General features: G+C 35.5%; 2 protein-coding genes across 2 annotated transcripts in view; one reads left to right on the forward strand and one right to left on the reverse strand.

Annotated features, from left to right (window-relative positions):
* LOC149090068 (uncharacterized) overlaps positions 1 to 27,065 on the reverse strand; it is a 193,974-nt gene that overhangs the window by 54,624 nt on the left and 112,285 nt on the right. The gene's annotated exons all lie outside the window — the stretch shown is intronic.
* Positions 22,318 to 27,025, forward strand: LOC149090069 (uncharacterized). The gene is made up of 3 exons (XM_089235534.1): positions 22,318 to 22,349; positions 23,888 to 24,130; positions 26,642 to 27,025. The coding sequence occupies exons 1-3, from the start codon at positions 22,332 to 22,334 to the stop codon at positions 26,984 to 26,986; spliced, it is 606 nt and encodes a 201-aa protein (XP_089091660.1). The 5' UTR covers positions 22,318 to 22,331; the 3' UTR covers positions 26,987 to 27,025.

A 27,065-nucleotide genomic window follows, 5' to 3' on the forward strand; every position in this document is an offset into this window, starting at 1 on the left:
TTGAACGCGAATGTTTCGAAACTTTTCGCAAAATTGACGGTTTAAGAGGAAGAAGAACAAGAAAAAAGGATGAATTGAAAGGATGTTTGTGCCAGTTTTGTTTTAAAAGCAGCGAATTTTAACTTGAACTATACAAAAATTTAACAATTCTAGAACAACGTGTACTCGTTCTCTGTACATTTTCGGAAAATTTCGAGAGTGTTCGGGAAGTGTTTCCAATTCTCTCGAACACATAATGACTTTAAAACTGATAAGGAAGCGGACATTCCGAAGATAACTCGTAGGTTCTGGTTCCCAAGTTTTCACGTTGCATAAATAAAATATCCCCAAGTTAAGATGATGGTAACGAGTTTTAAAATATAGCATCCTAGAGGCAGTTAGGCTGGCTTACTCCCAGTTTTCATAAAAGGATGATATTGAAACTGTTTTAGCCTTTGGGTGTGCATGAAAAAAAGAGCGTCAATGGAGTAGTTTATTTACACATTACTCGTTGTTCGTTACTGAAGTTATTGCGGAGTATCACTTCGGGTCAGGTAATTTAGAAAGTTTTAAAATAGAGAAACGACCTCTCTCACATGGGAAAATAGCATGTTTTCACCCGATAATGAGTCATCTATCGAATGCATCTAAAGTAGATACTGATGAAGAGAAAACAGTGTCACAGAATAATAGGATGCCACTTCCCTACCTCCAAAATGAGAGGAGTCAAGACGAACAATTTCTACAATGAAACCCAGTGTCACAAATGACTTCTATGTTCAGTGTATATTGGCATGTATGGAATGTAATCTCCTGGTGCAAAAAAAAAAAAAGCAAATAAAATGGGCCTACAGTAACCCTGGGAGTGAGAGAAGAAAAATACTTTGCTGTGCACACACGCTAATGATAAAAAAAAGGGAGAATATTTTTTTCCTTCCGCAATCACTTGTGACTGCAAAGGAGAAATTTTCTTATCGCTAATGTGAGCAGCGTTGCCATATTTTGGTGATTTTTGAAATAAGGTGATGCACGCATCCCCCGAATAAATGGGTTCCATTGGAAGAGTTACCTTGATGTGTATTATCACCCTCCTCTAATTTTGGCGGTTCAGTTCTGGGACACTCTGTATATAAGTTCGCGTTAGCATTGAGATAGTATCGAGCTACCACGAATTTTTACAGTTTTGGCAGGAGATCCATGGCCACATGGGGCTGTGACTATCACAGACTCTCATTGACGGGTAATTTTGTTAAGAACAAGATTCATCACTCATACTCGCTACTTGTTTCCAATTGTCGATGATCTTTGTCGATCTCGACCACAAGTACAGTCAGTATAAACGAGGTATTTGGCGACACATTCCCCCTCTTTAATAAATTCTAAAGTGCTCGATTCTGTGTCGTAAATCGTAAATCTCAGTTAATTAGTAATTTAAAATGCCGTCATCCTCTCATAAAACTACCGATGCATTTCTCCCTCTTAAAAATCCGATTTTCCCCTTCTATGATATAATCACCTCTAATTTTTATCAATCGAATACGGCCGGGAAAATTCTATCGCGTCAAACTAATAAATAATCAATCGGTCTCAGTTGGTAGTTAGGTAGGAATGCGGCCCCGCTCTCGTCGGTAATAGTATGCTTAATTAAAAATTCTATAGAGATAGCTTCGAGACGCCATTTCGTCAAGTTCGAGAACAAAGGCCTTTTACCCCGGTACACTGGGTTGGAAATGACTTCGAACCGAAATGAATAATAATGATGGGAGTCTGCTGGAAAATGCGTCCTATACATACAATGCAAAAATAATGGGACTCAGAACCGAAAAACAGATAGGGATTTTTCTATTAATTTATTTTTGCATTCACTTTTTCTTTTTTGTTGTTGTCAAAGATGTCTTTGTCCTCTACCAAGCATACGTTCAATAACGATGGCAAAAAAAATGGTCTTTAGAGAGCGTAACAAAAAAAGTTGTAAGTAAATGACGATGGTACAAGTACCAATTGCATGGGAAAAATAACAAAATACAAAATTAGGAATTCCCAACAAAAAAAGAAAAATTCTAAGATGTGTGTTTTGTGTGATGTTGATTGGTGTGGACTAGAGCCAGGTCAGAAGTCGTTTGTTTCCAACACTTTTTTCTTTATATCAATCCGCCAAGTTTTGTTTTTTTTGCTATGTTTTTCCTACTACTATTTTAGTTTTCCAACAGCATTTTTTTTGGAGAGGGGGGGGGTGCCTTTTTACGTTGTTGTTTGTCTGTAAGCTCAAATTGATTCGAGTGAAATTCGTTAGACACAAGTTCGCCTTTAGAACCAACTTCTTTTTTCCATGTTTTTTATTTTATTTTGTCAGACAGAGAGAGAGAGAGAGAGAGAGAGTTATTTCTGCGCTCGTACAATGTCTAAAAGGTTTTGCTTAATTCCGGATTCGAAGTCGTCTCGGGTTGTTGAACTTCATTTATCGGATCCATGTAACAGAGAGAACTCTGCTGTTTTTCGAGTGGTTGTATTAGATTTAGTCTCCTACAGGCTGTCTCAAATTGTTTGCACAACAGATATCGCTGCAGCCGTTGACTTTAGAAACATACTTTCAATTAGCAAAAGTTTTCAAATGATGTGCAGTTAAAATATCAAAAATTTGTTTTGTGTGTCTCTTATGCGTAAAAAAAAAATAAAGAAATTAATACGTTAAACAATCCCCGTGTGTGCTAAAAGTTCCATTTATTCAAATGTAGATCCCGCTCTGAAAGACGTTAGCAAAAGATTTCATGTTTTTAAATGCACTGTTTGTCGAGTATTAAATATATACAATCACTATGTTTTAGAACTATGAGACTATGGCAAGCTCTCATTGGCTCAGAAGTTGCGATTTTAACTGTTGTACACAAATAGAATGAACTCTACTATTTTATTATTTTACTCACGGTAAAAACTAATGACATTTTTTGACAATTTCAGCTGGAACTCTTTCAAAAAAAAGTTAAATTTTCAGTCACAAAATGCCGAATGCAACAGTAACTCAAATACATAAATTAACCAATAATGTCTCCTGTTGGGCAGAATCGACACTGTTTGGAAATATTCATTAGAATAGCCACTGAGCAACATTGAATAATTTTTTTTCCCAGTATTGGTGCGAAGTCACTCCTGTAGGTGCAAAATAGATCCGGATTACAGTAACAGAGGAAAAAGCGTATGTGCAACAATTTAAAAAAATGTAACCGGCAACCTAAAATAGAGTGAAGATATTTAGAATTTTCCGTCATTCGGGAAAATACTAGTATTCCTGGCAGGTCGGAAAACGGGTATTCTTGAGATGCCGTCCCTCTCGCTGTTTCCCCAGCATTTCGGCTAATGCGAGAGGGGGGGGGATATAGTAACCTTAAAAATGACAATTATAATTAGCTTTAGAAATCTACGAATTTTTACATGGCCCACCAATGTTTTTTGCGGACTGGACCGATTCGTGACACCCTTTCATGTAATAGGCGAATGTTTCATGTAATAGTATGTAATTCATGTAATCCTTTCATGTAATAGGCGAATGTTTAATATTTTATTAAATCTTTTCTGAATAATTCGATTGTTCAGAACGTAGTTTTATTCCAGTAACATCAAACATTTTAGTCCAAAATTCCAAGACATTCAGATCGATCTTCACTTAGAAAGTCTTGTTAATGTTGATCGAACATCTAAAAATGTTTCGAATTTCTACTTTTTTTAAAACTTGCATTATGGCGAGCGTCAAAATGTTCGCCATTGCATGGATTCCAGTTCGTACATGAGACTAATACATGGAATGCAAGGCGAACGTTTCTCGCGTTCGATCATCGCATAATGCTTTCAGTTCACGAGTTACAAAAACTTTTTTTCCCCTTGAAAGCACTTAACGATAGAAACAGACATTTTTCATCACCCATAAAAAGTCTCATTTTTTTCATATTTTTTTATATTTTTAAAAAGAACTAATGTTTCGTAAAACAATTTTTTACCCTTTAGGAAATGGACCAATAACTCGAATCTTTAATTGATTTTTTCCCAGCCCGATTGGTTTAGAATAATAGAATCATCAAGCAATCGAATGTAAATAGGTTTAAGAAAGAAAATTTCTGTTTCCCCCCCTCTCTTAAAATTCACTCAATGTGTTTTCAACCTGAAAAGTCACGAAATTGTGAAATTCATGTTTTTGTTGATAAAAACTACATATTTTTTTTCTCGCAAAAACTAATTTCGCACAGTCGCTTTTGGAGCACTTGGGGAAAAACTTTGGTTACTTGAAAACTACTTTAAAAAAAATCAAGGCTATTCAACATATATTCTGCTTTACTCTTAAGCATTTCTTGACCGTTAACAGCCGTAGGCTATAATCATTGAGAAAATTTACTATTTACACTTTGCTGCTTAGTACTATACCCTCGGAGAAGTGAGATGCGTTGAAATTTTGTTGGTAAAAACTGACGGTGAGCGTGTGTCGGCGATAAGTGTGTTTTAAGCGTTATGTTGGTGCTGCCATCTGTCTTAGAAAAGAATAACAATTAGTGAGTGAATATGTAATGAACACATTTTTTGTGTCCTGGCACTACTATGGTTTGAGATGACATCTTTTTGATTTAGAAAATGGTTCACATAAACTCTTGATTTAGTTTATTTATTCACTTCTCGCAAATTTATTCATCAATTTATGTATTTATCTATTTATTCTTTAATGTAGGGATGGGGAAAATTTGTGAAGTTCCTTTAAAACCTCACATCTCAGCATAACTTTCGGTGTGGAATCATCGTGTTTTTGGAAGAATTTCACCAGCAAAGAGAACAATTTTGTAAAACAGCTGTTCTTCAACGTTTTTTTGGTCTTTGAAATTAACAAAAACATTTTGCGGACCGACAGTAAGGTTTCCGAAAACGTTTCTTATCACTTTTCTATAAAATAGTGCTGTAGTGAACTTTAACCAAATTTTTTTGATAGAAAATATCTCAAAATGTTGAAAAAAATGAGTTTTTTTTATCAGCTACGTCTTTTTCTATGAAATAATGCCATTTTTATGTCAAATTTTAAGCGAAATTCATGTAATATTCAAAACACGATTGCGTGCAAAACATTTCGTTCATGAAATGTTCTGCACGCAATCGTGTTTTGAATATTACATACATTCCATGAATGAAATATTTTGTTATTTTTGCAGTACGTCCAGCTAATGATACTGCAGGTTATGAACTGAAGTTTATGGGACTGTTTTGTATACTCATAATTTAAATCCAAATCTATTGTTGAATTTTTAAATGTTCATTTAACATATCGCGTATAATGTAATTACACAAATATATATATGATAAAACTTAGGTTTTTCATTCATAACATTTACAATCTATGACAAAATATCGTATTGAAATTTTGTTATGATACAATCATCTCATATTTAGAAATCACGTTTCAAACTTATATTTAACGTCAAAAACAACATTCTGCGTAAAACATCTTCAGAGTTTTTAATTCTCAGCTTACATGTATGTGAAAAAGCAACACTGAAGTGGGCGTAATTTTGATTCTAAGCCTCATATAAACAAAACAGTGTCTGTTTTGAAATCACAAGAAATAGGGCTTCAATTAAATAATAATAATAAAATAAAAAAATCTATTTTTTCTTCCAAATGACGCTTTAACCATTGCAAATCCAATCATTCATTTTTTGGAATTTCAAAAATGTTTTTGCATTTTCGATTTGATACTCAAAAAAGGCATTAAACACTTTAACACTCAACACAAACTTTAACACAACTCAAATTTTTTATGAAGAAATAATCCACTTCGTTTAAACTTTTTCAGCTAAAATCATGCAAGGTATATTCATCTTCCCACAAAAGTTTTTCCAGAATTTTATTGCTAAATTTTATGTAATAAGTCACTCTTTTTCCTGAAAGCACTTTCTCCTGGAAGCCATCTTAAAGATCCGCTGAATGTTCAGCTTCAAGTCCTGCCCTCTGGTGAAAGCCCCCAAAGTTCACGCTCACTGTATTTCTAACTCAAAACTTATGCAATCCTTTAGGTCAGGACTTAAGTCCCTGAGATCAAAAGAAAAAAATTCCTACAGTGAGAAAAAGCAACCTATTGCATTTCCAGCACAAGGATCTGAAAGTGCTAAACGTAATCGTTATCTCAATGGTAGAAATAATTTGCGAACAGCCGTAAAAAAAAATAATAGGAGGAAAATTTCCTAACCTTCTTGACTTATTAGAGTGCATATTAATACTCCATTATTATGAAAGTGAGAAACTGTAAAATTGAACTGGGTCACCTGCTGCCACCTATCAAATAAAATAAAAGCTTCGGCATTCTCTGTTATTTCTGTTACGATTCTTGAAGTAAAATAATTTTAAAACCGGTGTGCAGCATAAAAATGATCATTACTAGAATAGTAATGAACCAAAGTAATATTTTTTCATACTTTTTCATTGTGAAACACAATTTCACTTTTTAGATGAGATTCAAATAAAATATTTATGCGTTTACTCCATTTCTTGCTTTATTTTTAGTTACTAAACCGTGTAAATGCATGATGTAAAACAACATGCACCCATGTGAAATCGGTTTCTCCCGGGCCTCATGTTTTTCTTACATATTCATGCGGGAATCGTTTTACGGCGACATTTTACGACGACGATTTCAATTTCTCTCCCGATTTTATACCGGGTTACGGAAAAAGCCTACTCTCGTAATCTTAGAAAATGGAAGACATCTTGCGTTTTTTTTTGCGCTCACATACATACATGTGTACAAACAAGTACAGCGTGTATGGTCCCGTTACTAGGATAGAAGAAATCATAAAAATTCGGTCCCTCATTTCGATAGACTCTCTCTTCCCGTTATTTCGGGCATTTGTAACGTTTCTCCGAGTTATTGTGACGAATCCAATGATTCAGACCAATGGGAAATTCTACTACTTTTTTGTTTTACCCATTTATTTCCAAATGGTGCCGTTTTGCTGAATTTGATGTTTACACGTATCCATTTTATGGTCAACAATATCTACGACATTGAATCGACTGGATCGATGTTTGTCTTTTTTCCGCGTGTATCTATATATGAACTCGTCTAAAACTGTCACATTATTTGTTTTTCCTGAACACGTATCGAAACGTGTTTTGAGGAATTGTTTTCAACAACTTACGGTACTTTGGAACATTGCCTATAAACAAACGAGTATAAGTGGACAAAAAGACATTGCCTATTTTTCTTTCCTTTTACAGTTAAAAATCATGTACCGTGTTTTTCGGCATGTCGGTCGTAATTTACAGAAAATTCACCGCCAGCAAAGTTTCAACAATACGTCGACAACAGTGAGTGAGTGATCGAGTGATTGAGCAAGTGAATGAGTGATTGAGCAAGTGAATGAGTGAGTGACCGAATGAAGGAATGAATGAGCGAGTGAATGAGTGAGTGAATTACTGAGTGAGTGACCGAATGAGGGAATGAATGAGCGAGAGACCGAATGAGGGAATGATGGAGTGAACGACTGAGCAAGAAAATGACTGAATGAATGAGTGAGTGACCAGTTGTGTGACCAAATGAGTAAGTAAGTGACCAAGTGAGTCAGCGAGTGAGTGATTGAGCAAGTGAATCAGTGAGTGAATTACTGCGTGAGTGAACGAATGATGGATAACCGACTGAGTAAGTAAATGACAGAATGAATTAGTGAGCGATCAATTGAGCGACCGAATGAGTAAGTAAGTAACCAAGTGAGTCAGCGAGTGAGTGAGTGCTTAAGCAAGTGAATGAGAAGTGAATTACTACAGAGTGACTAAATGAGGGAGTGAATGAGTGAGTGAGCAATGATGGAGTAACCGACAGAGTAAGTAAGTGACTCAATGAATGAATGAGTGATCAATTGAGCGACCGAATGAGGAAGTAAGTGATCAAATGAGTCCGCGAGTGAGTGAGTGAGTGAGTAATTGAGCAAGTGAATGAGTGAGTGAATTACTGCGTGAGTGAACGAGTGATATAGTGACCGATTGAGTAAGTAAATGGCTGAATGAATGATTGATAAATTGAGTGACCGAATGAAAAAGTAAGTGATCGAGTGTTTCAGTGAGTGAGCGATCACGTGTGTGACCGAATGAATAAGTGAATGAGCTAGCGGGTGACTGAGCGACCGACTGAGCAAGTGAGGGAACGAGCAAACTACTTATTGAATGAGACGACTGAGCAAGTGAGGGAGCCAGCAAGCTACCTAGTCAATGATAGAATGAGGGAGTGAATGAGTAAGCGAGCTGATCACTTGCTCATTCACTAACTCACTCACGTGCCAATTCACTCACTCACTAGGTCACTAATTGTTGTCGATGATTTTCCGGTGAACTTTCCTGTCGTCAAATTGCGGGGTGGCGAATTAATTCCGAAATAATTTTTCTCATTAGTTCTGAAAATTTTTCCTAAAGCTATTGTGAAGTCACTTCTTTTTCACCAGTTCTGGAATATATTTCTTCATTGAGGTTTTTCAAGAATTGCTATGAGTTCTGTAACTCGAAAGTCTTCGGACAACCGCAAAAAGCTTCGAAGGGCTTCGCCCGTGGGCCGTGCGTTGAGGAACCCTGGCTTATAGCAATGTCCAAGATACAAATCTATAGAAAGTGATTCTCTCGAAGTTATTCGAATCACTCGGGACTAGAGTCGGCTAAAGATGCGTACACACACACGGAAAAATCTGAATAACTTCCGACTGATCTTATTTACAAAGATCTCCATTCCCTAAAGGTCAGAAGTAAAAAATACACAGACAGTCTAACATTCTTCTAAATGTTTCTTTATCTGCCAGTGTTTAACCACCATTAGTTTCAACCGAATTACGTCGTCACGATATTTGTTGGACGCAAACATGCGGATCCTACGGATGTTGTGTTGACGAAACATACATTAGCATAAATTTTGAATGTCTTGACCGCTGGTCGTTCCAGTGTTTACACTGATGTTGCATCCACCAACAAACATCCCTATCTATAAAGGCTGTCCCAAATTGTTTGCACATGAGATATTTCAGCAACCGTTGACTTTAGGAGTATATACTTCCAATTACAAAAGAAGTTTTCAAATGATGTGTGGTTACTCAAAAGGTCTGATACTTGTTTGAGTGGCCGTATGCATAAAAAAAAATTAAATAAACTAAAGTTTTATGCAATCCCCTTGCACTAAAAATTCCAAAAATTGAAATGTAGATCTCCCTCTGAAAAGTCATTTGCAAAAAATTTCATATTTGTAACATTTAAATATTTACTATTTGATTTTTTAATATTTCAATTGTGACATTTTTCTTATGCATCGAGACATAGTGAAAGCTCGATATAACGATACTCTGTGGGAAAATATCTTTCTAGAACGATTTGTTATATCGAGAGGCAATAGTTTAACATCAGACTATAGACATTTCCAAACAAGACTTGAAAAAACATCGTTGTAGAGGAATTTATCGTGATATCGAGTATCGTTGTAGTGGGGTTTCACTGTATTAAATTTATATAACACAGTACAGGTATATATATTGTTTTGACAACTTATCAATGTGTTGGCAAAAGTTGATATTTTAGGGACTATGCACAAACAGAACGAGCTCAACCATTTCATTTCTTTATTCACAAGAAACAACGCAATTATATTTTATAACAATTATTTCGACAATTGAAAAATTTTTGGGAGATTTGAGACATTTTGAGTAAGAGCATATTATTTGAAAACTTTTTATAGTTGGAAACATGTTTATAATGTCAATGGTTGCGCTGGAAAACAACGATGATTGGCTGTGAAAACAATTTGAGACAACCTGTATATCTTGACCAAAAACTATAGCTCCAGCCTCTCGAGATTATTTTACGGGTGAATATCTCGACATGCCGGGGATGACTGTATACATTATATCCTAATCTACGTCTATCACAGTAATATGCACCGTACATTTCCTGGATCGAGGAATAGATCCCGTTTTGCCCAGAGCGAGATATATATATATATATATATATATATATTCTGTCCGACCATTTTCATTGATTAATGTGACAACGTTGGTGAATCTTATTTCAGATGGAGGTAAAAGAAATAGTTTCTATCTTCTCAAGAAACTGACGTTAAGCCCATGTTAGAAGAAAAAGTCTATGAATCGCGTTGTATAAGAAATGGGTAAAGACACAGGAATAAAAAAGATTAAAAAAAAAATTCCAAGGGAACGAGAATTGTAAGGCGAAACGATCTATAAAGGAGGAAAAACGATGGTTTCCTGAGGGGAAAATCTAAGAAATTCAACTAAGGTAATGTATACAAATGATAAAAAAAATTCCGAAAAAATTGTGAAGAATGGAAATCCACCTGCAGGAGAAACGTGTAGTGTTGCTTTCCTTACAAGTTGGATGGTATTGTAAAAAAAACAACGCTTCAGGTCTGCGCTTTGTCCCTAACAATGAAAAAAATCTTTGTGCTACGTGATTTTTTAGGGTTTTTTTCTATACTCACCAGGTTGGCGAATTTCAGAAATTTTCTAAGAAGGCAGGCTTTTTTGATTCATTTATCTACATGTTACTGGGGCCGTTAACCTGCTGTAATGTTGCCTCTATTTCCCAGTTACAATATTTTAAAGCAGAATTTAACATATATATATATGTATACAATGCAAATTTTATTTTACATGATTTTGATTCTTTATACAGGGCAACTTTTGTGAAAATTGCAGTTGAATATCCTTGAGAAGCAGAAAGATACACGCGATATCGTGAGCTGTAATTTAAGTTACTGGCTGAGAGTACCTGTATGATAAGGGGTTTTCCCCCGCAAATCGGTATTTCGATTATTTTCTGTCATTTAATTGTTTCAAGAATAAGCTCACAGTATCATGCGTATGAGCGAAGACACGTGCCTGATGCTGTATTAGAGAAATGCTTGAGCACGTGAAACACACGTGTATAATGTCGAAATGAAGAAACTGAAGAAAATAATCAAATGAGAGAAAATGATCGAAATACCAATTTGTGGAGAATCCGTTATCATCCAGGTACTTTTAGCCAGTAACTTAAATTACTGCTTACGACATCGCGCATATCTTTACTGTTTTTTAATGATATTCAACTGCAAGTTTCACAAAAGTTGCCCTGTACAGATACAACCAAATTGTGACAAATAAAATCTATATCTTTTCGCGCATGTATGCTTGAAACTTACTTCCTGCAAATACTCATATTTTAGGAAATGTTAAAAAATTTTATTTTAAATTACAAGAAACTGTGTAAATTTTATGTCGCCAAATTCTCTGCAGGTGTCGTAGAATTTGTTTGAAAAATTCGCATGCTATGAGCGAAAAGCGTGTGATGAAAATAAGAATTCTTAAAAGAGCCATTCATATCTTCGTAAAAATGAGTGCAATTTTCACGAAAATCCATACAAACATTGAAAATGGCACAAGCAAAACATTCTTTGAAAATCTCAAATTACTTGCAGCTTTTCCTGCCAAAGGGTTGATCAAAGACATTTGTTTCTTATTTAACTTTTTGACGGTTACTCAAATCCGCTAGTAACTATATTTTAACGATAAATGTCGAGTACAAATATATGCTTCATACGGCTTACATGGGAAAAATTTCAGAACAGTTTATAAAGTATTCTTCTAGAAATTCGAGAAAGTCTCGAAACTCAAATGTGTCTCATGACTTATGGCCGTTAAGTGTATCTCATGTTACAAGGGGGTAATGTATTTCACCTTATGAGGGTCGTGTAACTCATGTTACGAGAGCTATGTATCTCATGTTACGAGGGTTATGCATCACATGCTACAAGAGTCCCATCTATCTCACGTAGAGCAATGCATCCGCGATATATCTCTCTAGCAGCATTATACAGTATTTACACCCCTCTATTTCATTCGACTTGTTTTCATCGAGTCAATACATGTTTCACACTTACTTGATCAACTCGACTAAAAGTTAATAAATAAATAGATGAATACACGGTAGTAAGTAGTTGGAAAGAACATCTTCAAGATACCGTGTCTTTTTTAAGCCAAAGGAAGAAAATGAAAAAAACGGTTGTTCATTTATCCTGCACTTCTTGAAATAAAAAGGAAAAAGGTTACTTTTGGTAGAGAAGATACCAAAGAAAAAGAGATTCTTTAAGTGCCGGTTGAACTGGTTTTACGATGGGCCTTAGAAGTCTATAAAAGATTCTTCCGATCATGAAAAAAAACAAGATGAGGAAAAGGAACAAGACCTTTTTCCTTTATATATATTTTTTCATCTACCTTCTTTAGAGAGGATTTTCCTTAGCTAACTCCTTAGCTCCTACAACCATGAAGATCCAAATCACTAAAACATCAGCCATGAATTGGTGAAAGTTTCTAATAAAAACCTGTTTCTCGCTCACCACGCTTTTTGAAGTTATTTTTTTTATGTCTCGACAAAAAAACCATCAAAACAGAAAAGAAAAATAGAAATCAGTTTCATGGAAGATTTCTCTTCGTAAAGTGAGGTCAGATCTAACCATGGACTGAAACTTTGTGAAAGTGGCCAGAAAGAGACACGAAACGTCTGTTGTGCGAAAAAAATCCATCAAGAAAATATCTAGACTGGAGATGAAGTATAGATTTCATGATGATATCTTTAATGATGAAAAAACTGGCGACTGATAACTTCTTCCTCTTGATATGGAAAGTAATTCTGGGCTAAACTTAGAGGCGTGGTCCAATGAACTTTACTTTTCGAACGTTTTGTTCATACGAAACGTCTGATTTGCTGTTGGTGGACATCTCCAGTGGTACCAATCTACATCAGAGAAGAGCAGAGGAGGAAAATGCCCCTCCAAAGGCCATTTATTATAAAAATAAAGATCTTTTATACTGATTTATCCTGATGTGCATTGCTTTGCATATATGTAAAAAGTCCTTTAAACGTTCATTACTGCAGCCAGTTTGAAGCTAAAAATTCGGAATCGTCTTTGCACATAAGACAAGGTCATATCATTTCCATTTTATATTTTGAATTTTCTGGTAGATGATAGCCCAATGAACGGCAGGAACTCTTTGTTTGTTGCAGAGCATGTGTGGCTGTGATTTCGCTGATTTGTTAAAATGTTTTGTTCGCATTTTCTTTTTCTTTTTACCTTGAAATTTGCAAACCGAATTTTTTTTCTTATTATAGTTTGAATCATAAAGAAGGTAGTTAGTAATATAAAGCATTTTGAAAGTAATATTACTTCAATACATTTGTTTTATGGGCTAGTTTTGAGGCTCTTATATGACCTCTTTAAGACGTCTTAAGGCCTCTTTAATACGCAGTACAATTCGAGATAGAATTTTTGAATGATTTTTCAGGCTTTCTATGCGTGTCATTAACTATAAAACATATTATCATCTCGAAAAAAAAAACATGGGACTAAAAACATAGGGGAAAAAAAGGGTTAAATGAATTTTTTTCAGTTAAAAATACAGTTGATGTTTGTTGCAACAAACACCGCCCCCCCCCGTTCCACGGAAAATGGACATTTTGTCATTTTAATTGGGAAGTCGTTATATCGAATGTTAGGAAAAAACTAGCTTTTTAAAAGAATTTCTATTAGAATAGAATAAAAAGAGAATTATACTATTTATTTTTTCATCCAGCAGTTGCAATAAAAATGTAACAGGTTAGAAAGTAATGATAACAAAATTGTGATAAAACTAATTACATGCATGCACCTACGTATCGAATTCTCAAATATCAAAGGTCAAAGTAAAACACAATTTTGGCAAACGAAAAACTCGGATTTTGCTCACTTTTTTTGTAGAATAGAGGATGGGCAGACTTCGGTCGTTATATTGAATTGGATGGTCTTTGTAAGTCATTATATTGGATGAAAACTATCACCGAATTAAACGGAATTAAATTTTTTTAGACTTATCGGAACAGTCAGAATAACGTATGGTCGTTATAATGAGTGTCGACTGGGCTGCTTCTAGATATTACGAACACGAAATTTCTCTGTTAGAAGTCCCATCTAGCCCCCCCGCCCTCCATCTCCTTCCGCCACCTTGAATTTTCCATCAGTGTGCTTCCGTATGAGTGGGAATAAAAGAAGATAATAATTTAGGTATTTTTGTATTTTTAATCCCTTCGCTTACAAGAAATTGGCAAGAAATTCGGATGCTCTATATTTGAAGAATCGGTCCTGTCCTAGCCTAACCGCACTTTTGAAAAAGGAAAAGGAGAAGGAAAAAGTAGAAGAGAAAAGGAAGAAAAAGAAATGAAAGATAAAACTGTATAATAGATAAGTTAATAAGTATGTAAGTAAGTACAAAGTATATTTCTCCCTCTTTCACTCTTATAAAAAAGATACATCATGTGTGAAAAAAATCACTATCAGGGTATACAAAAAAATCAAGAGGCAAAAAAAATTATATGTTTGCAACAAAGCTCCACGATGATGAGGAAGAGAGAGGAAAGAAAACAGAAAGAATTTGTTTCAGTTTATTCCACTGGCGTTTGGACGCAATATTACGTGCTTGATTGTAACATTTACACCTGGAACTAGAAAAGATTTGCATGTTATTCAAACTAACCAAGCAAAATTTAACCTATGACATGACATCCTCTGATTTCAACACAAACTTAAATTTCACTAGCTAACTCATATGAGTTATATTTTTACTTACATCAACGTCATCATTGCACTTAATATTTGCGAGCATTTTTATATAGAAAACTAAACCTATTGTTGTGATCACAACACAGGACCTTAAAAACACACATTGCTGGAGAATTCAATGCGAATACCTTTTTGCCACTACAGCATTAATTTCTGCAGACATGGAGCAGGTCATTGTGGCATTCGGAAGACAACCTAGTCCAAGGCATACCATTGGCATAACCAAACGTTACTATTGGCCAGCATTTGCCCGGTTTTGTGTCTCTTTTGTCTGCATACCTTAAAACGTTATATTTAAGTTAAGAGCAAATCATAACACATCTGTGAAGAGAACATTTGATCATTTCATTTCTCTCTGGTGGACACAGCTCTGAACGGGACCCAAACCCATTCAACCCGGACAAAGATTACTTCAAAATGTTATTTTTTTGTGTGCAATTTATTTTTCACATAGCGGTGCATATAGGATTTCTCGCTGCTGTGACAAATGATGTACCTTGTTGACTGCGGTTTACTGGTTATGAGAGATGTTGTTATAGCCTTAAAATAGGTCTCCCTATTTGTTTGGAATAATTTACACGAATAAGAAATATCGCAACAGTTCACGGAAAAAAACAATTTACAACATTTTTCATGAATAACTTCCGACTCATTTAGGAAATTAGCTGGCCCCAATCCTTCATTTGATTTTGTACTTGTATTTAAATGTTTTTCCTTAACGTCCCAATAGCATTAAATCGTGGGAAGTTATAACAACACACGTAATCTTCAAAAAATAACCACTGTAATTTTTCTTTCAGCACTATTACTACTACTTTATCGTAAATGCACTTCGTAACAATTTTCTTTGAACATTCTTTGAACACTGCAACCTGCGAAAATACCAGATATATCATATTTTAACTCAAATCGTGATTTACATAATTTTTGCATGGTCAGTTTCATATATACAACATTATATCTACTGTTCATGATAACCAAGATTTTGGGACACGACTGATGACACAGTAAAAAAAAAACATAGTTCAAAGAGATTTATTGACCCAAAGAAGAACTTTGAGTTCTATGAAAATAAGGTGCGGCCCAATGCGAGACAGAGAAATCTGAAATATCACACATAATAAACGCAAACACCCCGTAGAATTCGAATGCGAATAAATAAATCCTTGTCGAGAGAGAGAGAGAGAGACTGCGGGTCAAGAGAGTTTTCCAATTAATCTACTAATTTGAGCTCCGGCGATAAATTGTGGGATTAGCTGTTGAGATCACATGGACGTCACTGGGTTTGGTCGGAACAATAGATCCCTGCCTTACCACCTAAAATCCAGTAAAGTAGATTCTAGGAGTACCTTTAATACAATTTCGCTTAATCTGCATCCAATTTACGGTGATGGTTCCTCGAAGGCACTAATGAAACGTATTCCTCTGCTTCAATGTTAATCGACACGGCAAACCAATCATTTTGGATTATATTTCACCCAAAGTCCCAAGTCCTACCCTATTTCCAAGTTCAAAGACACGGAAATGATGATGGATACTCTTTTCTCTCCTCCAAACCCAGTTATTCAAAATACTTATTTTCACTAGCTAATTTAATTTTATATCATTTTTTTTTGATGCCACAGCGAAATCGAATTTGTTTGTTAATTCCGTTTACTATTAGAGCTGCCCTTAGGGGGGGGGGGTGATATGGTCTCACCATGCCTCCCCCCTTTGAGGGAGTGAGGGGGAAAGGGAGGCTCCGCACTTACAGTAACAATAATTTCTTTTATAAATTCTGAATTTCATCTATTCTTGAATTCAGCATTTTCATGTAGAAAGAGGATTTTCCGCTTATGTTTATCCAGAAAGAAATAACCTCGAATTCTGAAAACTTTCATCAGTTCTGGAAATATTTATTTCATTTATTCGGAATTTTCATCAATTCCTAAAGTATTTATTTCATTTATTTTAAATTTTCATCCATACCCGAAGTATTTTTTGTTTCATTTATTCTAAATTTTTATCAACTCTGGAATACTTAAAATTTTCATTATCTGAAAATATTTCTTTCATTTATTCTGAATTTTCATGGATGCTGGAATTATTTCGGTCAATTCTGCTTTTTATTTCGAATTCATGAATTCTGAATTTCTCTTTTCAAACCATTTCATTCGTTAGGTGCTAATTTTAATTTGGTTTTGGAAATCATTTCTTTCGTGAAATCAAAACTTTCTTCAGTTCAAAATTCTTTTCTTTTTTTTTTGTCAATGTACATTTTATTATGTCTACTTTTTGGTATTGATATTTTTCACCATTCCTGTATATTTTGTAACATATAAGTTTTTTGTAACGTATAAATGTTTTTGAACCGATGCCCCTATGCCACAGAGTATATATATAAAATCGTGGCTAAGGCGGCCCGAAATTATTAAGACGCCTCTGGCCCCGCTATTATTTTCGCACTGGGCCTCACGTCTGGTGAGGGTGGCCCTGTGCCGCAGGCGGCAAAAAAAACAAAAAACTCAGGATTGCCAATTTTTGATAAGAAACGTGACACGCTGTCAGCTATTTTTTTCCTCTTCATATAAAGACTGCTAAATATTCAAGTCACAGCACTGGATACCGCATCAAATAAAAATAGATCTGGTTATAGTCAAAAGAAACGGAATTTCTGAGCAAAAGACACCCGGATACTTGTTGATATTCGCAACGGACGTGGATCCTTTCATTCGCATTAGGATTACATACCGAACTTGACGTATGTATGTTACGGTAAATGCTATAAATCGGTTACTATGCGTACTTAGTAATAGCGTTGGTAAGTTTGATAATGCAATCGATCAGGGTAGCCACAGTTTTCATGAATAGGATAAAAAATGCCTGGAATAAATACAGGAAACTTAAAGCTGGAATTTTTTGTGGCCCTTAATTTGGACAGCTCACAAACGATTCCCATTTCGTCGATTCCACAGAGCGGAAAAACGTGAATCTCATTCGCCCTTGTTGTGAGGAACTGGAGGAGCTCGTGTGCACTGAAAGGGACCTGAATTTTCTCTCTCTAAAAACTTATCTTGGCAACAGCCAGTTGTTAAAAACCTTCGTATGGATAGCGGAGAGTGACGTCATCCTTTCGAAAAGTTATGTTCCTTTTGGAAAGCTTTTTTTGATTGAAATTTGTTTGTCTCTACAAGCAGATTACAACAGAAACCTGTCATATCAGTATCCCATCTGCCCTGGTATCGGTCCTCCATTCTCTTTATGTTCTGGTGTGAAACCATTCCCTAGATATGCCTAAATTTTTTTGGGAAACTTCGAAATGGCTGTGCAAGTAATGAACTTTTGTATTCATGTTACAACCAAGATTTCTGAAGTTGCTAAACATGCTGCTAGCAACTCAATATAGTTTTCAGCCAGGCACGTAGCATGCCTTTTCGGAGCCCCGGGGCAAACATTTTCTTAAAGACAACCCCCTCCCCTAAAGGGTAATTATTATGCAAAATAAGTGTACATTATTTGTGGGCCATAGGACTATGCTCCGGTTGCCCCAGCCCGGTTATGGGCCTGTTTTCAACCTTCTCGTTACCGAGAAAGTTCCTCACAACAAGGGCGAATGAGATTCACGTTTTTCCGCTCTGTGGAATCGACGAAATGAGAATCGTTTGTGAGCTGTCCAAATTAAGGGCCACAAAAAATTCCAGCTTTAAGTTTCCTGTATTTATTCCAGGCATTTTTTGTCCTATTCATGCAAACTGTGGCTACCCTGATCGATTGCATTATCAAACTTACCAACGCTATTACTAAGTATGCATAGTAACCGATTTATAGCATTTACCGTAACATACATACATACGTCAAGTTCGGAATGTAATCCTGATGCGAATGAAAGGATCCACGTCCGTTGCGAATATCAAAAAGTATCCGGGTGTCTTTTGCTCAGAAATTCCGTTTCTTTTGACTATAACCAGATCTATTTTTATTTGATGCGGTATCCAGTGCAGTGACTTCCTCATATAATTTTCAGTGACATCTTTATAGAAGTGGTGGATGCGGCAACGAGTAGAGCCGGGGCTAAAATAATTGACTTGTATTTGTTCTTAAATTATTTATTATGTTAATTATCAATTTTGATTAGTTCTAAAATAATTTTTTTTCACTTTTTCATCAATTCTGAAAACGTTTCTGATTAATTAAATTAATTCTGACCCGAAATCACTTTAAATTTCTCTTTATTCAGAAACTATTTATTTTGGTATTTCTGTAATTATATCCTTCTCAATATATTCTGAAATAATTTCTTTCAATGATTACGCAATTATCCATTATTTATAGTAAAATAATATCCATTATAAATTATGAAATTATTTCTCTCATTGATTTGTAAGGGGTTTTTTTTTTCATTAATTCTGAAATTATTTGCTTCGGAAATCCAAAAAAAATATTTCTTTCACCAATTCTTAAATTATTTCTCTCTAAAATTTTGAGTTTTCATCAATATTTTTTCTGGAATTATTTTCCATCATTAATTCTAGAATTATTCCCTTCAATAATTCCAAAATTATTTCCTTCAGTAATTCTAGAATTAATCGTTCGGTGGGCCACGACAAACATCTCCGAGGGCCAAATGTGTCTCGCGGGCAACGCTTTGAAGACCCCCGTTGTATATGTTCATATTAATAGAAATTTCAAGCTCTAGATCTCACGAATTGTTTCGCATCGAGTAAAACATCTTCTGGTTTGTTTTATTTTTTTTTCCCTTCTTATAGTAACTTACCTGGAGGATATGTGCCAGTTTTATTTCCGATATACATATAAAATACAAGAATAAAAAGAATGAACCCTTGTGAGAGTCATTAGAAAACGTAACATCTTGAACAGGTGCTGCTGCTGCGGTTTCTACGACCGATATTTTTAGATAGAGAAAGAACAAGTCGGTCTCTCTCCCGACTTTAAAATACGCAAGCGAGCGTACGCTTGAGCGTAAAGATAAAAAAAAAAAAAGATATATATTTATATATATAAGAGAAAAAAAAGGTAAGACAAAAAAAACGAAAGACTTAACTCGTATCTTGAAGGTAAAGGTTCTCGGAAATATTCGATTCTTATCGTATGTTTGTTTTTCTTTTAAAAATTAGTTCTAGAATCTCTTTCTTGTTCGGTGTTAAACTTACGAGAAAAAATCATACAATTCGAACAGCTGGTATTATCAGAATGATGATGACGACGAGAACCAAAATGAAATGAGTAAAAAAAAAAAAAAAGGCGTGTAATGACTTTAAAGTAAACTGGAGTTTTTCCAAAATTTACTCTTCTTTTGCCCTTCTTCTTACATGTGTGGAAATATTATGTGTAACGCACACAAGGAAGGGGTTACGTTTTATTTCTTACACCTGAATCAAGAAGAGAAATTTTTATTTAAAATGATTCAAATGACAATTCAAAATTTTCCAAGGGTTTTTAAAATTTCATTGATCCACATTATTTTTGCAACAAGGGAAATCATTAATCCCTCTGTAAAATGCCATACCCTTTGTTCGGGGACATTTTATCCGATTTTGTGCAGGCGATACTGCTTTCCCTCCTCCCAAGTCTCCGAGAATAATAAACACAGGAAGAGAAATACTCTAGGTTTTACGGTATTATTGACACTGTACGCCAGTGGTTCCCAAACTTTTTGAAGCGAAACTCCCCCCCCCCCACACCCTTTTTGACTAGAATTTTATCCACGACCCCTATATAGTGGACCACATATCCCGTTTTCCAGTGCAGTCTCAATTTTTTGTTAATGAACGTGTGCTTTGATTTCCATAATATTTAGTTCGCAGAACAGTATTATGATGAGATTTCAAACTACTCACATGCTTTTTAGCTCTGAATCCTGCGTACGGTGTCATCAACAGAGCCACAAGTTAAGTCGTAATATGCATCTTGCGCATCGTAATGTGCAGAGTGGGTAGCTTGGTAACAAACCTCAGAGTCACCATTACCAAATGCAGGGCCCAGTGTAAAAATACTCTCGGGGTTCTTTTGTAAAAAGAATTTTTGTTGACTTTATTTTACTAATTTTTGTTATATTATTTTGTATATTTATAACATTTTCGTGGTTGTGGCGCAGCCACCCTTTTGCTTACAAAATTATTTTTCAACAAGGATTATTTTCTAGAGAGAGATTATCCGGTGTACAACCCACAATATTTTAAACCGCCACCCTCCACCTTTTCAATATTTTTAAGCCCTCCCAATATTTTCAATAATTTTATTTCTTCATCAAAATAGCATCATGATCGACACCACTAGAGTTATTAATTGCTTATAATCTAAAGTGTAGACCTATACACATTCCACTCTTCAATATATGTTTTTAATTCTTATAAATATATAAACGTATTTCAAAATCACTTGATTGATTCTGAATCCCCTTGTTCAAGTATTAACTTGTCTCATATTCATTATTGTTCAAGTAGAATTTGATAAACTTACATTATGTGACACACGTATGGTAAGTAACTGTTCAGCTGAGTTGAGGCATTTTTTTGGCTTTGACATATTTTTACTTACGTAGCGAAAAATAAAAATAAATTTCTTATTCGAATGTTTTCATTCAGGAAAATCGCTCGTGACCCCCGACTTTGGAAACCACTGCTGTACGCATTCTATCCCCCCCGTGAGGAAGGGAAAAAACAGTCTCTCTCTCCTTCCGCATCGAAATTTGAACAAAAGCTGACTTCGCTCACTGGGAATTAATCTGACATGTTCGGGTGGGGGATGGAAAAAACATGTTCGAGAAGAATTCCTGCTATCTCTGGGCTCATCATTGCCGAAATATGAGGGTTTTAAGGACGCGAGATATCTCGTAATTATCGAAATACTAGGCAGTGAGTACGGCGGCATATCTCGTAAGTGACGCTTAGAGGGTTAAAGCAGGGTGCACAGTCCACCGAGGAGGTTCCATCCGATCGCGGAAGGTCTTCCGGAAAAAAAATATCAATTCGCACAACACGATATATACATCTAACTTTTAAGCTGACTATATTTCCTTAAGGAAAATGCAGGAACTAGGGAACCCTACTGGAAAATACAGGAGAAAGAAAAAAAAAAAATCCCAGAATCGATGAAAATTCCGAATTAATGAGAGAAGTAATTCCAGAATCAAATAAATTAAAGCTTGAGTACATTTTTCAACAGAAAATGTATTTGATATATATATATATGCACATTTTTTCACTTCTATTACCCTAAGAGTGGGGATAGGGCATACCGCGGGGACCTGTGTGACCGCATTGGTCGCATACTCCCTAAGGGCGGCTGTATTAAATGTGCAATTTCAGATGAAAAGAACGTCAATCAAACTTTTTTATGGTCACAGATTGGTTCAGCACACTGAATTACATAAATTACGTAAGAAATGACGAATTTTCTATCCGGATGCAAAAACCTTGACGAAATTTGTTGTTCAATTGCCTGTTATGAGAGTTTCGCACAGCTGCATCAGATCGAATAATTGCGATTGCTTAATTAATACATGAAGGGCACGTGCAATGTTCTTCGGAAACACGTGATGGAAATCTTATTTTGAAACGGATTTATATTCGATTGTTCATTGTTATTTGGAAAGAATAAATAATAGAAAAAGGATGCGGGGGGGGGGGTTAAGGTTTTTTTTATTAATAATTCCATCCCCCCCCCCCTCTTTCAATGACATTTTCTAAGGCTTTGTGTACTCGGTGTTATGATGAAGATAACGTTGGTGAGTTTAAATTTGGTATCTTTAATATAGCCTCAAAGATACATTTTTATGATTTACGTCTCCAATATTTTCAGCCTCAACTCTGCAAAAGAAAGACTTCTAGAAAATAGAAATACTTATGGTTTTAGCCGCTGTGGTGGTCGAGTGGTTATAGTGACGGACTCGCGATGCGAGGATCCGGGTTAGAACCCCACAGTGGTGGTCGGCTGAAGTTGGTTTTCTGTGGTTCCCAACTTCAAGGCGCAAATGCGAGCCGATCTCCCCGTTAAAAAGTCTCGCCACAGAGAGCAACAGTCCTACAACGATAAATCATTCAATCATAACACTTCACTCATAGTTAGAAAAACTGGTGGCAGATGGCAGCACTACACATAACAAGCATTACAGAGAAACAAAAAAAACTTCACGTCTGGTTTCACTACACGTACACGCACATTCCCGCATGTACCGATTCGTTGGGGGTTCCACGGGGGGGGGGGTGTGGGCGGGGTGCATGTGTGGTGTAGCAGTAGTAGGTAGGGCCTCCAAAAAATGGCTCGGGGATCCATGATGTTCTTACGTCAGCCACCTCGTTGGGCAATTTGCCTGTTGTGGCGTTGTATTTGTATTTGTATGATACCAATAGAAATAATGAAGTTAGTTTATGGCAGAAATGCACAAGTTTTTCAGTCCACGGGACGGAAACTCGATATTTCTGCCGCTTGCGGGCTAGAAACTTGTATATATATATTATGTTCCCATAAATTTGGAAATCCCAACCTTTATATAAAATGCTCCGTTTTTCCCTCGTATTTTCAACAAGACTTGCTTGAAAATTTATTCTTTACTGAAATCTCAAGAATTCAGATTATTTGAATGAATTATAGAACGCATTATGATAGTTAAGACTCTATCATAATCGATTATAGCCATACCAATACATTATATATACATATAACGTATAAGATATACGTTTTTATTCATGAATTACATCTTAATCCTTTGCGACTTGCAATAGTCTTCTATTTCCCGTCACTGGCGGATTTTCAGTATTCTGAGTGACAGTTGGGAACGTCATAAACTTTTAACTACATGATTGGCTAAAATTAGCAACTTCACTTGACTTCGAGAATTTTGTTTTTGCTACAAATGGAAACTATACTTGCTTTTGACAATTTAAATTGGCTACAATCGGCAACTCTACTTGACTTTGACTATTATTTTTAGCTAGAGTTAACGCTTTTACTTGCCTTTGACAGTGCTTTTCACGATAATCTGAGATCTTGTATAGATCCCGATTTTCCGTATTTTTTATCGAGGAGATATGATCATGGTCAGCTCAGAATATAGAATTAGCATATTGCTAATTTTCTAACGGAACAGATTTGGCGCGGGCTGCATTTGGCCCGCGGGCGGGAGGTTTATGAGCTTCGGTATGACATTGATTCCACGATATTTGTTTCGGATAAATAATATTTGTTACAATTATAATTATAATATTATTTACAATTATAATATAATAATGCTTAAAAATAACATGGCACCCAATTCCACTTTAGGTGGTTGGCATATTCTTGGTGCTTTTCGTTTTGGTTATACTGAAGGCGGAAGAAAGCGGTGAACTTGATGATTCGGAGAATGAACGATTACGTCCAATCCTGCTATTAGCACTTGCAGAAATGAAAGCTTACATTAATAAGCAGGTGACGTTGTGCTGCTACGTTGGTAAACCCAATACCGGTAAACCACTTTTACTCACGGGATCTGCTGAATACATACTACTTAAGGAACATCTTCTAGAGGTACTTGTTTGCTTTAAACCTTCAGCTTTATTTTTTATATTCTTCATGCTATAGTTCAACGTACGCTTCAGTAACTAATTCCATCCAAATTCAAAGTTTGCTCATTTCTTCGAAAATTTGATTGCTTTGAAAAAAAGATAGTTTTCCGATCATAAAAATAGTAAAAGAAAGCTTTAATCCTTTTAGAGGCATTCACGAAATATCTCGCCTCCCTACACGTATCTTACTGCATTTCCCCCACATTAGCCGGCATACTGGGAAGCGTTATTCCATTCTATACACAAAATTTTAACATGAGATTACGCTAATTGGTCGAGATCACTATCACGTCACTACAAGGGGAGGCGTGGCTAAAGAGGCAAGGGGCTCAAAATGCTTTAGCATATAAAACGTTACAGGAAATGGAATAAATCGGTTATAATGCATAACTAATCGATTCATTTGCTGATCCCCTCCGTAAGTTTGATAATTTTTTTGCTGTGATTACGCATTATACTCAAGCATCGTTGGTAAATTTGATAAATACTAAAATAATTACATAATTTTTACCAGAGATGCATAATCTCCAATCGTAACTATTTATCATGTTTACCAACGACGCTCTTGTGCATTATGTATAATCGCCGGCAAAAGCGATAAATTTAGGGAAATTTATAAAGCTTAACAAAATGACATTATAACCTGTAATTATGCATAATACCCGGATTTATCACATTTACCGAGTAATACACATATATTATGTGGTAAACGTGATAAATCCGGTGATTATGCATAATCGCCGGTTTTATATTGGCATATCTATATCAAAGAAGAGTTTTTCTGGGCAACTTTTCAATCTATATATTTGAATGCTACAGTCGGAACCCATATTTCAAGAAATTGCACGTAAAAACTATATAAGCAGGTTTTAGTTGAATGCCAATCCGAATGACGCTACAGTCATTAACAAAAAACCACAGCTAGCCAAGATTTTTAGTGACGTAATTGTGATCTTAGCCAACGGGCGTAACCCCCATGTTATAATCCTACGTACAGTATGGAATAACTCTTCCGAAAAAACAGCGAGGGAAACCAGCAGCCAGAAGTACCCGTATTTTCTGGCGTGCTAAGAAATTCGTCACAGATTAAAGAACATTCTTGAATATCTGGACTCCGATAACTAATTGAATTCAGTGATTTGAATTCAGTCTTTAATTTGCATTTTAAATTCTTTCTTTTTTACGAACTGCTTTCTAAGATAATTTTTTTTATTCTAGTTTATTTATTTTATTTCACTCTATTTCTGATTTGCTTCCCCGAATCTTGATTTACTAAAAATTTCTGATACTAAGTATGATCGTTCGCGTAGATTGCAAAGCATTTTAGTACTCATTGATCATGCATGCGAGATTGGAATGAGCAGAGTGGAAAATTAAAAAATTGCATTGTGAAATAGAATTTAACCCCTTCACTTACAAGCGAACTGGCAAGAAATTCGGATGCTCCCTATTTGACAAATCTGCAATAAATATAGTATCCTAACCTAACCGCGCGTTAGAAAAAGGGAAGAAGAAAAAATGAAAGAGTAAGACAGTTATAAAAGATAAGCTGATAAGAATATAGGTACAAAGTTAGATTTCTTTTCACCCTCACCGTACTCGTTTTCTTTCACTCTTATAAGAAAGATATTTCATATGTGAGGAAACAAAATCACTATCAGGTTATACAAAAATCCAAAACGAAAAAAAAAATTCTACGGTTGCAACAACGCTTCTGGATCATCAAGAGTGAGGAAAGGAAACAAAGTGAACTTGTTTGAATTCATTCTACTAGCATTTAGACGCAATATTACGTCTTTTGATCGTAAAGTAGTTAATCCAAAAGCAACATCACATTTCTTCTGTGAACATGCAGATAAAGAGAAAATACGGTCTATATTTCCTATTGAGTTGACGTTAATTAAGTTAGAATAATAAGTAAAAGCTCAATTTTTATTATCATTATCAAGTTCTCGTGTAAAACACGTGTTGCTTCAATAATAAAAAATGCTTTTGTGCTGTATTCTTATTCGCTTATCTACTGAGGTCTTAATATGAAATGATATCGGTCTTCTTAATGTATTCCGTGATCCTTATCGAACCTCGCTTTTCCCGACATGCCTAGCGTAGACCAGACATAAATATTCAAAAAGCTGTTCCCCCCCCCCACACGATTTTCACGGCATGCCGGCTAATGCGATATTTTAGCTTTGGCAAGCCAAATATTTTGTAAGGATCTCTCATTATGGAACAATTTTCCCTATATCCCCCTTAGTTTGCACCTGATGAAAATCGGAAGAAAGCCTACTTTATTAAAAAATATAAGGTATTTCGCGGGGGGGGGGGGGCGGCTTACTGTATTATTGCGGCTATTAAGCTACTGTAACGGCTAAAATTTTGCTTTCCAAAATTTTCTGGTGTTGATGATATTTTATGGATACATTGTACTTGTGTAGAATCCCCCGATATCTAAATGATTGATTTGTTGTTTCAGGTATGCAATAAAATGAAATTAAAGGCTTTGGCGCCGAAGTTTCAACTCCTGCAATCACCGAAAGGGAGTGAAGTTCCCCATAAAAAAATCAAGACCGATGAATGTTCATGTTATGAAACGGATAGTCAGAAATTGATCAATTCGGCCTCGGCTATCTGTGACGGCTGTGAAGAAGCTTTTATTAATGTCATCGACAGAGAACTAACCCATACGCCGGATCTGACTCCAAGGGAAGAGAAAGTCATCCCCAGTTTTAAAGATGAAATAAAGTACATCTTGTTGAAAGTTCGACAATCCGTAGCAAAGCATGTCCAACAACCTAGCAACTCACAACATGAGTCTTGAAAACATGCTGCATAAAAGATTTGAAAAAAACTGAAGTTTTGAATTTGGAAAAAAATATTTTCGAAAAAAAAATATTTTT

Source organism: Pholcus phalangioides, unplaced genomic scaffold (genome assembly GCF_987345545.1).
Source record: "Pholcus phalangioides strain wild (caught in Gottingen) unplaced genomic scaffold, Ppha-v1.0 ptg000001l_1, whole genome shotgun sequence".
Lineage (NCBI taxonomy): Eukaryota > Metazoa > Arthropoda > Arachnida > Araneae > Pholcidae > Pholcus > Pholcus phalangioides.

Bases quoted from the DNA above. Each gene is read 5' to 3' on its own strand.
- LOC149090069 (XM_089235534.1), top strand. The intron at 24,131-26,641 runs GTACTTGTTTGC...TTGTTGTTTCAG, and splicing joins TTAAGGAACATCTTCTAGAG to GTATGCAATAAAATGAAATT.